The sequence below is a fragment of the Misgurnus anguillicaudatus genome, chromosome 3, assembly GCF_027580225.2.
Source record: "Misgurnus anguillicaudatus chromosome 3, ASM2758022v2, whole genome shotgun sequence".
NCBI lineage: Eukaryota > Metazoa > Chordata > Actinopteri > Cypriniformes > Cobitidae > Misgurnus > Misgurnus anguillicaudatus.
This window is the reverse complement of record NC_073339.2, coordinates 35,503,755-35,517,942: the sequence shown is the minus strand read 5'-3', so window position 1 is coordinate 35,517,942 and position 14,188 is coordinate 35,503,755. Positions and strand designations below refer to the sequence as shown.

The following is a 14,188-nucleotide window of genomic DNA, read 5'->3' as shown; positions in this document are numbered from 1 at the left end:
CATACTGTGAGGAAGAAACATTGGGAGGAACCAAAGCTGCCCATGAAAGCTCTTCTTCTCAGGCTGGCATATATTTAGGCAAATTTATACAAAACATATTTACTATATCTACATATTTACAGTTGACTCCAAAAGTCTATGAAATGAGTTTTTAAATGATGTTAAATGAAATATTTAAGCGCCTGTAACAAACCTGTATATATTTAATACAAAGATTAATTGCATACAAAATAAAAGAAATTTTTGCATAATATATGAGTGTGTGTTGTGTGTAATTATTATGTATAAATAAATACACACACACACACACACACACACACACACACACATTCATGTATGTATTTTAGAAACATTTACATATGTGTATATATATGTATTTATATTTTTATATATTATATATACATTTAAAAAAAATTATATATAAATATAAAATTCTGAAATGAATATATGTATGTGTGTGGTTAAAAATACATAATAATGACACACAGTACACACACATATATTATGCAAAAAAGCAATTATTTTGCATGCGATTAAAGCAACACTATGTAGTTTTCGTGTAAAATGACTTACAGCTCCCCCATGTGGTTGAAAAGCGCAACAGTGCCTGGTATCAGACACTCTTCTGCAGGCAGGGGGAGGGGCGGGGCTGTGTGTTCTACCCTCCACCGCCACTTTTAGAGTGTGCTTGTAGCAGCTAGGAGGCTGCTCAGGTTGCAGCAACAGTACAATTTGTCCAGTTAAAAGTTGTTCTATCATTGAAATAATTTTAGAGACATTATTTAAAGGTAAAAAACTACATAGTGTTGCTTTAATCGCGATTAATCTTTGCCCATACACTGCAAAAAATGATTTTTAAGAAAACAAATTCTTAGTATTTTTGTCTTGTTTACAGTAAAAAAATATCAAAAAATTCTTAAATTAAAATGCTTTTTCTTGATGAGCAAAACGACCCAAGAAAATAATTTTTTAGACCAAAAATATCAAATTTAAGTGAATTTGTGCATAAAACAAGCAAAAAAATCTGCCAATTGGGTAAACAATTTAGAATTTTTCTTGAATTTAGTGTTTAAGAAAATTTTCAAAGATTTTTCGGCTTACCCCATTGGCAGATTTTTTTATTATGTAAGCAAAGTCAACAGGTTTCAAGGTGTTTGCTTTACTTTCTAAGTCTATACGCATCGTCTATTCTTGTGCTATGGTTAGACGTCTATTAGACTTTCACTGACAGCCCAAATTTCGCCTTGTTTTAGCCAAAATTGCTTGCTGGGTAGAAAGATAGATCGTTGTTTTAAAAAATAAGAACTAATCCAGAATATAGTTGTGAATACTGTATATTTGTAAGTATAGTTGTGAATCATGAAAAGTTGGTGTTACGTACCCAATCTACTATACTGCCCTACAAAGGCTAAGTGCAGTAACTACGCAAACCCTGAAAACGAGAAAAATGCCCTTAAAGTTTTTTACACCAGCTAGTCAAACATGTTACTGCAATTTTGGCACACACGTTTCTCTGAAATGGGACAAAATTGAACCAGGAGACTTTGTCACCAGACACAACTGATCTCACAAAGCCCATTTCAACCCTTAACTCAATTTTGACCAAATGCATTACTGCGCTTTGTAGGGCAGTGTAGTTGGGTGTGTTCTTTAAGTAAAAGGTGGTTGGAGAGGAGTGGTTGAAAAAATAAGACGACACGGTAACATCAGCAGGAATTAAATTAGGTTAAAGAACAAGCAAGGTCCTGGATTTTGAAAAAAGCCTATGAAAACAAACTTCATTCAAACATGTTAAGACATTAAATTGGGTCTATTCAATTTAATGTTGACTTTAAACTGTGTTGTCCTATCTCTAGGTAAACACTATTATTAACACATCATGTATGTTAGTATTGCGTAAATGCCCTAAAAGAAAGAAAGAACTCCCACTTTTAGTATCGTCTTTCAATTTAATCCGCCGCATTCCATGCATTTTTAGGCATTCTATGTAAAATGCTAATTTGTTATCTTATCTCCTTATCTCTCTGTAATAGCGACTTTATCCACCATCAATCCTTCTTATCCAAACAGGTTAAGAAAACACTTAACAAAATTTGGAGCTCTAGGAAACCCACTATGGGCACAGCTCACACAGAGTTCACAGAACTCAAAAATCTTTCACATTCTTTCCACTCATAGAAAGAACGTGAGATTTGACTTTGGGGAAAGTTGACAGTTTTAGCGCTTTACGTGTCCCTTTCTGATTGATAGTGGCAAAGAGGAGGTGGGATGTTTGAGCTGTGTGGAATTTGCCAACTGCTACTTGAAAAAGGGGGTGTGGTCTGTTTTCCCACCATACAGCTGTTTGGCTGATGACAGTAGAGCAGTGTTTCTCTTTACCCGCCCACCCTTGGCACTTTACCGTATTTCATAGAGTATAAGTTTTGAACTATATAGGCCAATTTTCCAGACAGGGCTTATCCTAGTCCTAAAGTGCATGTTTAAGATGCCTTTACCTACTAAGACCCAAGCTTTGGTTTGGCTTGCATTTCCAGCTATTTGGGGTTAGGAAGAACCAATAAATATAATAACCAAATATTTTTCTATGAACATGAAGCAGTGTAATTGTCCATGTTTGTGTACAACAGGTTCCAGTTACACAGAATTAAGTATTGCAAACAACAAAAAATGTGATGTCCACGTATGTGGACACACCAGGTCTTAGGAAGTTAAATTAAAAACATCTTGACACGTTTTAACGTATTTCAGTGCCGTTGTTTTGTCCCAAAATGCAGACCTGTAATGTTTTTTGCATTAAGGTATGTTTGTAAAAGCTGCTTAAATGTCCTAAAATAACTAAGGCTTAGTCCTGGCTTAATCTAAGCCCTGTCCTACACTGCAAAAAATGACTTTCTTACTTAATATTTTTGTCTTGTTTTCAGTAGAAATATCTAAATTTTTTAAAATTAAGATGCTTTTTGATGAGCAAAATGACCTAAGAAAATAAGTGTAGTTTTTAGACAAAAAATATACAATTTAAGTGAATTTGTGCTTAAAACAAGCAAAAAAATCTACAAAAAAATCTTAAAAGAAGTTTTATTTTTTCTTAAACACTTAATTTAAGCTAAATTTTCTTACCCCATTGGCAGATAATTTAGCTTGTTTTAGGCACAAATGCACATAAATTGTATAGTTTTTGTCTAAAAACTAGACTTATTTTCTTAAGTCATTTTGCTCATCAAAAAATACATTTTGATTTAAGAATTTTTAGATATTTCTTCTGAAACAAGACAAAAATACTGCAGTGTAATACTGTAATTCCTACACTGCAAAAAATATTTTCAAGAAAAAAAAATCTTAGTATTTTTGTCTTGTTTTCAGTAAAAATATCTAAAAAATTCTTAAGTTAAAATGCTTTTTCTTGTAGAGCAAAATGACCTAAGAAAATAAGTCTATAGGTAGACAAAAAATATATATAATTTATGTGAATTTGTGCTTAAAACAAGCTAAATTATCTGCCAATTGGGTAAGCAAATTTTTCTTTATTTTTATTCTTGAATCTAGTGTTTAAGACAAATGTTCAAGATTTTTTTGCTTTCCCCATTGGCAGATTTTTTTGCTTGTTTTATGCACAAAATCACTTAAGTTTGATATTTTTGATCTAAAAACTACACTTATTTTCTTTTTTGTCATTTTGCTCATCAAGATAAAGCATTTTAATTAAAGAATTTTTAGATATTTTATATTTAATACTAAGAATTTTTTTTCTTGAAAATAATTTTTTGCAGTGTACAGATTTTTTACAGGGTTGTTGAGCAAAATGACCTAAGAAAATAAGTCTATTTTTAGACAAAAAAACATATAATTTAAGTAAATTTGTGCTTAAAACAAGCAGAAAATCTGCCAATGGGGTGAGAAAATTTAGCTTGAATTAAGTGTTTAAGAAAACTAATTTCAAGATTTTTTTTCTCACCCCACTGGCAGATATTTTTGCTTGTTTTAAGCACAAATTCACTTAAATTGTATAGTTTTTGTCAAAAAATCTTAATTTAAGAATTTTTCAGTATTTATACTGAAAACAAGAAAAAAATACTAAGTAAGAAAGTCATTTTTTGCAGTGCAAAACTCTTTCAACATTTGTCTTAACTTTTCACCTCCCCCTCTTTTAGAAAGAATACGGGGGCAGGTCTGTGATAGGGAGGAGACGGTTTCTAATGCAGCATGCTTGGAGACTGATGCCGACAGACCAGTTTTTAGAATAGAGAAGGAAAAGAAGGTAGCTTAAGATTGATTTGTTGCATGACTTTGTCGGGAGAAAAGAAAGCAAAAGCCGGACACAGAGGAGAAGATGGGCTCCTCTGGTAGCAAACCCGGCCTGAAGAAATATCCTGGCTACAAGAAAAACGAAAAGGTGCATTTCTGCTTTTTTATAACCTCTGGTTGTTTTCTTGAGAGTGGTTAATTTGAAACACAAGTGTCGATAGCTGGTTTACTGGTCTGTTCTCAATTTTGATTTTTGACTTCCTGTTAGGATCAACAGAGTCATTGTTGGACTTATGGTAAATGGTTTTGAGAAACGGTGGATTTGTGGTGGCAGGGAATTCTGGTGAACTGTTACATCAGAGCAGAACTTTTGCTGCATCTCTGATTATAATTATAGATGAGCAAGGCGCTTTATATGATCTTTGTTTAGGGTGTAAAGTCTAAAATTCCTAGCAATGTTGTGGTTTTAAAAATGAAATTCATCATTCAAAACTCTACTGGGACTATGTCGTTTCCCCTGAGGTGTTGAGAGTTAGGTGGTGTTGTTTGTGAACGTGTAGACCAGCCAGAGTCTGTGTTTGATTAGTTCAGAGGTGAAAACCTTCGTCTTCTTATCTGAGAGGCCATGAACTTTAAACTCACCCTGAGCTTAGTAACCATAACATGGTGCATAACAGCAGGGTGAGACTTTTGTGCATCTTGTGTTATAAAAACAAAACAATAATTTGTCTTGCAGGCATCATGAGCTTTAGCTAGAGGTTGCTGGTTGCTTAATCACACACGCCTCCCATCTTTCTGGAACGTTTAAATCGGCCTCGCAGTTTCGCACTGCCCCTTGATGAAGTCGGGTGATAAGAAACTGATTGAAATGGTCATTATCCAACAACAACAGTCCGTTCGGCCAATACATACAGTGTCTAGATGTGAGCCACGCTTAAAGCATGATATCATTTTAAAGTCTTGAGGATAGTAGGTTGTTTAAAAACATGGTGAACTGGAGATGCCAAATTGTCCTTCCTTGACTTTTATGTGGATCAGCTTGTGTATAGATAAATTTGTGTGTAGATTAACCGGTTCTTGCCATGAATGTGGAGTCAAAGGGACAGTTCACCCGAAAATGAAAAAGCTTGTCATGTACTCACTCTCATGTTGTTAAAACCTGTATAAAATTCGGAGGAACACAAAGGAAGATATTTTGTGTATATTATTTGACATATTATATGTTTGTTTCTGTAGAGCAAGGTCATGGATTCGAACAGGAACAGACATACTTAAAAAAATTATACCTTATAAGTTGCTTTGGATATAAGCATCTGCTAATTGCATAAAAATGTAAAAAAATAAATGTTTTTGCCCATACTGATCAGAGGCCCCATTGACTTTCATAGTACGAAAAAAATACTGTAGAAGTCATTGGGGTCTCTGATCATCAGAACACAAAGACAAACAACATGAGAGTAAGTAAAAAATTTTGGGTGAACTATCCCTTTAAAAAATAATAAATAAATAAACATGATTGCGATCCATGGAAAGTGTTAAAGGGAAACACCACAGTTTTTCAATATTTTACTATGTTATTACCTCAAATTAGATGAATTAATACATACCTATCTTTTTTCAAAGCGTGCATTTAATCTTTATACAGCACCTTGTGAATGTGTTAGCATTTAGCCTAGCCCCATTCATTCCTATTGCTCCAAACAAAAGTTTTATTTTGCGCCACCATACTTACTCGTGTAACTAATCATGTAACAGTCTTTAAATAGGGAAAATATGAACGTGTTTGATGGCTTCCAAATTCATCCCTGTTTGGAGCCATAGGAATGAATGGGGCTAGGCTAAATGCTAACACATTCATGACGCGCTGAACAAAGATTAATGCACACATTGAAAAAAGATAGGTATGTATTAATTTGTCTAAGTTGAGGTAAGAACATAGTAAAATATTTAAAACACGGTGATGTTTTCCTTTAATTCAACGGGAAATGAGTTACAATAAGAACTTTCAGCAAGTTTTTATTTCTATAGTCTAAAATAATTTTTTCTTTGTTACAGCGCGAGGTGGCAATCAAACAAAAGGAAGAACTTTCTGTCCAGCTTAACAACTTGCGAGACCAACTGGGTAAGTTACACATGTCCCATTACAAGTAAAAAAGCAGGTGTCCGAGCCGAGTTCTTGTGTCTGGTTGAACGTAGGCTTTCATCTTGGTTAGTTAGCTTTCATTTAGGAGGTGCTTTTATCCGAAATGACTTAAAGATAATTGTGGGGCCAGTCCGTCTGTAGAAACCTTTCTTGTCTTGCTCAAGGGCACAATCCTGAAAAGCCAATTCGACCAGGCGTTTAGTTTCGGGGTCACACCTACAGTATTTAGGATTGCATTGTTTTAGCAGGTTCTTTCTCACAGATCATTTACTTATTAGTGGTGCTTGCTGAGACAAGCGTCACTAGTTTTGCTTGGGGTTAACGGTTTAAACAAACCCCTAACCCTTCAGTACATAGCTTGCCCTGCACCATTCGAGTGATGCCTCAGGTGATGTGGCTTACTGAGGCGTACTGTTACTTTTCTAAGCAGTTAGATGAATGATTTTGCTTGAAGATGGACTATAGAATATGTACTGACTTTAGGGACCTAACAAACACTCACAACACCCTAGCAATAAACCAGTAGTCACATAGCAATGCACTACAAACATTCCTTAGCAGCCCTCTGGATATACCACCTATAGCATTTGCATATTAGGCAAGCACCACTTAAACGAATAATTTACTCTAATATGAAAATTTTGTCTGCTTACCCTCAGGCCATTCCAGATGTAAAGGACTTCATGTCTTCTGTTTTACAAAAAATGTTAAATTGCAAAATAATTGGTATCGTCTTGTGACAAAACACACATATAAGTAGTCAGAACTAGTCACAAGACGCACAAGAACAAATGAGATTCAACATTATAGACATGCTGCCATATCTGATATGGGTGATTCTCACGAAATCCAGATTTAGAAGATGTACAGCATCCGATTTTTTAAAAAGCCCTTGAAGCCATTTTTTTTTTGCACATATAAGAGTCTGAACTTACATAACCATTATTTTTAGAGGATTTAAAAATATTTCCTATAGAATTATTTACATTTTTTAGATTATCATTATCAAAAATTATCATTACCGCAACATGATATTACATTAAATCTATGCATTTACAAACTCATGTTTCGGTAATGAGAACTAAAAAGTTGTCTAGGTACTATGACAAACTAAATTTTAATTTTTATCTGGAGAGAAAAAATAAGAACTACTTACCTGGTAGCCATCTTTAGTGTCACAATCAATTATGTCCCTTCCAACATTTTTTGTTTGTTTGTTTTAATGTTAGTTCCTTGAGAGCTTAAACAATGATTGAAAATTGTTGCGGAGGATGAGAAAATTGGTCTTGGACTTGGACACATTTATATTCCTTATTATTGTCTCTACATTTACCAATGATCACATGTTTCTTTACTGTAAATGTTTATAGTATAACATGCACTGAAGCTTTTTATTTTTTAGATTTTTTAATTATAAATATTTTCATGTCAAAGAACCCAAATCCAGTCATGGACACGTTGCTGTAATGAAAATTTCCCCTTAAATGTGGAAAAAAACAAAATTGGTTTGTATGATGTCATTTGAAATCATGTGCAAAATAGTACATGAAGAGATGTTTGTAACTGTATGCTCCTTATTTTGATACTCTTACTTTGCATTTACTTTTTATCAAAATGTTTCATGACACCTCATAAATCTAATTTCATGAGAATCACCCATATGTGACACATCGACTACAGCTCACAAATGTATTGTTTTGCTTCAGAAGACATATATTAACACACTGGAGTCATTTGGAGTATATAATGATGGATGGATGTTCTTTTTCAGGATTTGCCATGTTGAGCCCCATAAAAGAAGATAACATGATGGCATTTTAATATAAAATGATTCATTTGTGTTTAGCTAAAGAAAGGAAGTCATATACATCTGGGATGGCATAAGAGTGTTTACTATGAGTGGATGTTTATATTTAGGTGAGCTGTATCTTTAATATTTTCCAAGAACATGCAAAAATCAGTTTTTCTGATTTTCAGAATCCGTGTTATCATTAAAACTATTTAGCATGTATGTGCAGCTTAACATTGCAATATTTGTTCTGATGATCCCGCTATACCCCACATTCCAGAATGCATCTGTTTCATGTTTCATCCTGTTGGGTTTTATATTCTGATAAGCACCATATTGATGAAACTATGTGGCTGTTGTGAATTGAGAAGCAATCACCTCGCACATCTGCCCTGTGGACATGCAGACTTACACTTGGTGTATTTATGTCTATGGGTTGTCAACGTAATATGACTTATTGATGGTGGCAGTACCTCGAAACACGAATGCACACACGTTCTCGGCATGCCCGGACACACGCATTTCTAATGCTGCAGAATGCTAAAGATGTTGCTTGTTATGTTTAATTGGTTTGGCCTTCTGCACTGTCATGGCCTTTGGCTTCAGCACAAGTATGTCTGCATGTGTGTGGTGTATGAGGAATGTTTCACTCGCACTGGCATCTGTCTGCAAGTCTGAAGGTCCAGTTGAAAAAAATTATAATTTATGCTTTTACAGGATTATACAAATATTCTGATGATATAGTATGGCAAATATAACAACCAGTACAGTATTAACATAAATTGTCGTTTTGGTTCAATAGTTAGAATAGAATAGAATAGAATAGAATAGAATAGAATATAATAGAATAGAATAGAATAGAATAGAATAGAATAGAATAGAATTTACACACTGCAAAAAAAGATTTTTAAGAAAAAAAAATCTTAGTATTTTTGTCTTGTTTTCAGTAAAAATATCAAAAAATTCTTACATTAAGGTGCTTTTTCTTGATGAGCAAAGCGACCCAAGAAAAGAATTCTAGTTTTTAGACCAAAAATATCAAATTTAAGTGATTTTGTGCATAAAACAAGCAAAAAAATCTGCCAATGGGGTAAGCAATTTTCTTGAATTTAGTGTTTAAGAAAAATGTTCAAGATTTTTTTGCGTACCCCATTGACAGATTTTTTTGCTTGTTTTATGCACAAAATCACTTAAATGTAATATTTTTGGTCTAAAAACTAGACTTATTTTCTTAGGTTGTTTTGCTCATCAAGCATCTTAATTCTAGATTCTTTTCTAGATCTTGGTGACCACTAATAAAGTTCACTCATTTTAATTCTTTAGATAAGTTCATCACTACATTCTAGATTGGACTGACTCTATCCTTGCTCCTCAGGTAACTCAATCTCATGCTGTGAGCAGCTGGAGAAGGACAAAGAGGAGGTGCGTGTATCTCTGGAGGCATTTTTGCAGAAACTCCAGGAGCAGCATCAAACAGAACTACAGCAGCTCGAGGAGCGACTGAAAGAGTTTTACTCGGCAGAATGGGACAAAACTCACCAGGCCTACCAGAAGGAGGCGGATAAGTGCAGGGCACTCATGCAGCAGCAGGTAGGCTGTTACCCGGGCTGGTCCATGTTTGTATCACAGACATGTCGAGTCTTATGTAATCACATTAAAGTATTCAAATTACAGGCTCGGATCACGCAATGCATTCCCTTATTACGTAAATATGTCTGTGAAAACATTAGGTGTGTTATTTCACACGCTCCCTATATGCTGTATGTAATAATTTGGCCTTAAGCTCTTGGTTTTTTTGGAGATTATTATTGAGGAAGGTATAAACACTCAACTCCAGTTTTTATCCAGTCTAGGGTGAGAAAGGATTTTATTATTTTAAAAGCATATATGTGCTGCAGAAGTGTATAGCAGGCTGTTATGCAACTAAAGAGTTTTTGTGTGTGTATCTGCTGTTTACTAGCGTTCCAGTACATTTTTACCTCAGCTGATTGACATTTCTGTTAATTAGTAACAATGGAGTGATAGTAAAACTTTACGAGTACAACATACAGTACTTATGCTGCAAGGATAGAAACATCTGTCTTGATGTTTAAAAAGTAAACACGCACCTGAGCTGCAGTTACTCAATGTATATATCAAGTGTGTTTTATAGCACTTTCACTGTTAGGTTAATGATGATGATTTTTACTGACAGGTGGACGAGGTGAGGAGCAAACAGGAGGCCCTGAGGAACCAGCAGGAAGTTGCACACAGCAAGCAGATAGAGACATTGAAAAAGGAGCATGAGACCTCACTCGCAGGTAATTTAATCACAAGCTGAAGACCTAGTGGTTTGCATTTTAAATTGATGACATTCAGTCGATTAACCAGAATGTTTTTTTCTTTTCTAGAGCTGAGGAAGACTCATGAACAGCACACGGAAGACCTGGACAAAACATTTAAGGAGTCTGAAGCCTTGCTCAATGTATGTATTGCCAGGTGTCAGTTTGTGTCCTAGAACAGGGGTTTTCAAACTGGAGTCTGGGGACCTCCAGAAGGTTTTAGGGGTCCGCCAAAAATTTTAGGTTTCAAAATTAGATTTTTATCTCATTTCTTATTACATACATTGAAAAATTGTTTGCATTTGCTTTGAGTCTTTCTACTGTGTAGTCATGTTTTCAGTCCCCTTTATCTTTCACTCACTGGGGTTTGTAAGGCAGTACTCCTTGTAAAGCTGGTACTGTATGAAACAATATTGTCAAAGATGCTGCAGTACAAATAAACTTGAATTAAAAATGCAGCATTACTCTAAGTGTAGCCTACTTGATAGGTAGGGGGTCCCTCAAAAGGTTCAATGTATTTGGGGGTCATTGGCATCATAAAGTTTGAAAACCCATGTCCTAGAATACTTGTAAATCCTCTCATATAACTCAGTGTCAGAATTTTTAATGAAAATCGACTTTTTCCATGTTTAAGTGCTATAATCGGGTCCCCAGTGTTTCTATTAACCTAGAAAATGTGAAAAAGATCAACCCAATAACTTTAAATAAGTTTTGGTAAACCATTTTCTGCAAGCATGTGATAAAGTAGGTCATTGAAATCTGGCTCCCCTTGTGATGTCAGAAGCGGATAATACTGCCCTGGTGCATTCTCACCAGTCGCGGTAGAGGCGGCAAACTGAGCTATTCGCGCGTAGTTGGACGCTTGAACATTTAAGTTCACTCACTTCATTTGCATGTGAAATTCTAGTCATTCCAGACATTCACGCGGAAATTTGCATCATGGGAGGTAATCACGTCACTACTACAGCAAAGTCCTGATTGGTTAACACAGCGTGAAAATCCGTCGAAGTTCTGAACGCGCCATCCGCGCCACGCTTAACGTGTGTACCATGCCGCAGGATGCATAATCGCGTCTTTGCATTGCCTTAACATGTAAATCACTCGCGCTTGCCGCCTCTACCGCGTCTGGTGTGAACCCTGCATTAGTCTAACCACGTCACTGCCATTTAGTGCAGAGATCAGCTCATTTGCATTTTAAAGGACACATCCAAAAACGGCACATGCTCACACCTACAAAGTGGCAATTTTAACATGCAATAATAAATGATCTATATGGTATTTTGAGCTAACACTTCACATATGTATTCTGTGGACACCAAAGATTTATTTGACATTTTAAAAAAGTCTCTTGGGAGTGAAATGTCCCCTTTAAAAATATCTATATATATTTACCTCTCCTTTGGTTTACCACATATAAAATGAAAAACTGAAAATATGTAAATATTTGACCCTGCCTGTAAGTCTAATAATCTACTTATGAGATAATAATCATTAAAGTTTGATTTCAACCATTAATTTCACTATGATTTCAATATTTTACATGACCTTACTCCAAGATGTCAAGGTTAAATTTTCACAGAATGTTATTTACATTTATGTATAATGACTTTATGTAAAAAAACAGTAAAGTAAATCATAAAATAATGCTTTAGGTGAGTTTTCACAGGCAGGATCACATGTTTTGTTAATAAATATGAATTTAATTATTATTTTATTCTACAGGAGAAAATTCAGACCTTGACAGCAGAAAACGAGGCTCTGAAGGAGAAACTGAGAGAGGAGGAGGAGCGAAGGAAAGCTTTGGCAGATAAGAGTCAGGTAAATTAAATTGGTTGTGTGTACAGGACAGGACCGTTGCCTCTTGTCCCTTGATTTTTTGCCATTTAGTACGCAAGATGTGTCAAATCTAAACAGTGTCAATTTAAGAGAGTTTTAACATATAAAAGATGCCAAACCCTGCATTCTGTCTCTTTTGCACTGTGTTTGTAAACTCGAGGTTGCGTTTTTATGTAAATGCCCCTCAATAAACTTTATGTGTTTACATTTGTTTTGTTTGGCAACTACAATAGTCTTTTCAGCTAGTCCATTTAACCTGTGACCCGTAGAGGTACTTTTTGTGGTCCCAGATGGTCTGAAACACCAACTGAACAGCTGTTTATCTGTACACAGAAGGACGCCCATACGCTGTATTTGGAGCAGGAGCTGGAGAGTCTCCGAGCTGTGCTGGAAATAAAGACCAACCAGATACACCAGCAAGACAAGAAACTTATGCAAATGGACAAACTGGTGAGAAACGCACATAAAATACATTTGTGTAATGACACCCAGAGGTATCATTAGTTGAATTTTGGTTAGATTTGCATAGGAATATCTATGAAAATAAATAGGATAGTTTAAGGGTAGTGCCTGACATTTTTATTTCCTAATGTGTTTACAAACTGATCGATGATAATTTGAAACTGGAAGAGTGTCTTAAGAAAGTCCAGCAGGAAAATGAAGACTACAGAGCTAGAATGGACAAACATGCTGCACTGTCAAAGTAAGTTGATTTGCTTCTCCAAAAGAAATACAGCGTGGCATTGTGTGTGTGTGTGTGTGTGTCATATTCTCCAAGTACAGACTTTTAATTTGTTCTTTTCTCGTATACAGGCAGCTTTCCACAGAACAGGCAATGCTTCAACAGACCCTGCAGAAAGAGTCAAAGGTCAACAAACGGCTATCCATGGAAAATGAGGAGCTGCTGTGGAAACTGCACAACGGGGATCTCTGTAGCCCTCGACGCGTCTCTCCCTCCTCCCCCTTCCCCTCGCCCCAAAATTCCGCCTCCTTCTCCGCGACCCCAATATCACCTAGATAACCTCTGACCTCAGATCAACTCAACCCAGAGGGCACCTATGGACCTTTTGGCCATTTTATTCCTATAATAGGACTTGTATAGATTGTACAGACTTAAAGTTTATAAATGTCCCCTATCAAATGAAAGACAATGATGCACAGTTGCACTTCTAGGTCAAGGAAATCACTTGATCGGTTACATGCTTGTTCGTTCCATGACGTATTATTTCTTTATTTCTCACACACCTACACAAATTTCTCTGGGGAGGGGACACACCTCAGGGCTTGTACATAAAGTATCTCTCCCTCGGACTGACATTTTCTGTTAAACCTGTTTACCTTTTTTTAAAAATTTTAAACGGTTAGTACATTTGCAGAGGAAAGATGTTGTATTTTTTGTATGCTCACAAGAATGCAATATGATATTTACATAAGAAATGGAAAAGAAAGAAATGGCTTAAAAGACAACCTCACAGGTCCTAACTGTTCCTTATGTTGTGGAATGTATTTACTTCATCCCAAACTTGTTTCCCCCTGCCTCTACATTTAAAACTTCTTTAAGTGAATGTTTCCCCATCTCAACCACAGTGATCTTTTATTGTTTGTTTTTATTTTTTTAATTAATGCATTAAACTTCTGGATGCTTATCTTAATATTTTGTATCGGTTATTTTAATGCAACCTACAAAGGAACTGAATTTATTTTAATAGTAAATAATTAAGTATGAAAATATTTTCATAGTAAAAATAATTACACCACCAAAAAACATTTTGGGGTTTATAAAGTACTATACATTTTATTTATATACATTTCAACAACTTACAGTGTAGGCTATAATACTTAATTATTTAAAATTAT

The 14,188-nt window shown here is 35.2% G+C and overlaps 1 protein-coding gene across 2 annotated transcripts in view; it reads left to right on the top strand.

The window, feature by feature from the left end:
- mtus1b (microtubule associated tumor suppressor 1b) overlaps nucleotides 1-13,981 on the top strand; it is a 56,203-nt gene extending 42,222 nt beyond the window's left edge. For both annotated transcript variants that reach the window (XM_055205707.2, XM_073865684.1), the window contains 8 exons: nucleotides 6,298-6,364; nucleotides 9,550-9,764; nucleotides 10,369-10,474; nucleotides 10,565-10,638; nucleotides 12,218-12,313; nucleotides 12,665-12,781; nucleotides 12,937-13,034; nucleotides 13,145-13,981. In XM_055205707.2, the coding sequence (XP_055061682.2) occupies nucleotides 6,298-6,364; nucleotides 9,550-9,764; nucleotides 10,369-10,474; nucleotides 10,565-10,638; nucleotides 12,218-12,313; nucleotides 12,665-12,781; nucleotides 12,937-13,034; nucleotides 13,145-13,352 (981 nt within the window). In that variant the 3' untranslated portion in view covers nucleotides 13,353-13,981. The remainder of the gene's footprint in view (nucleotides 1-6,297; nucleotides 6,365-9,549; nucleotides 9,765-10,368; nucleotides 10,475-10,564; nucleotides 10,639-12,217; nucleotides 12,314-12,664; nucleotides 12,782-12,936; nucleotides 13,035-13,144) is intronic.
- The last annotated feature ends 207 nt before the right edge of the window (nucleotides 13,982-14,188 follow it).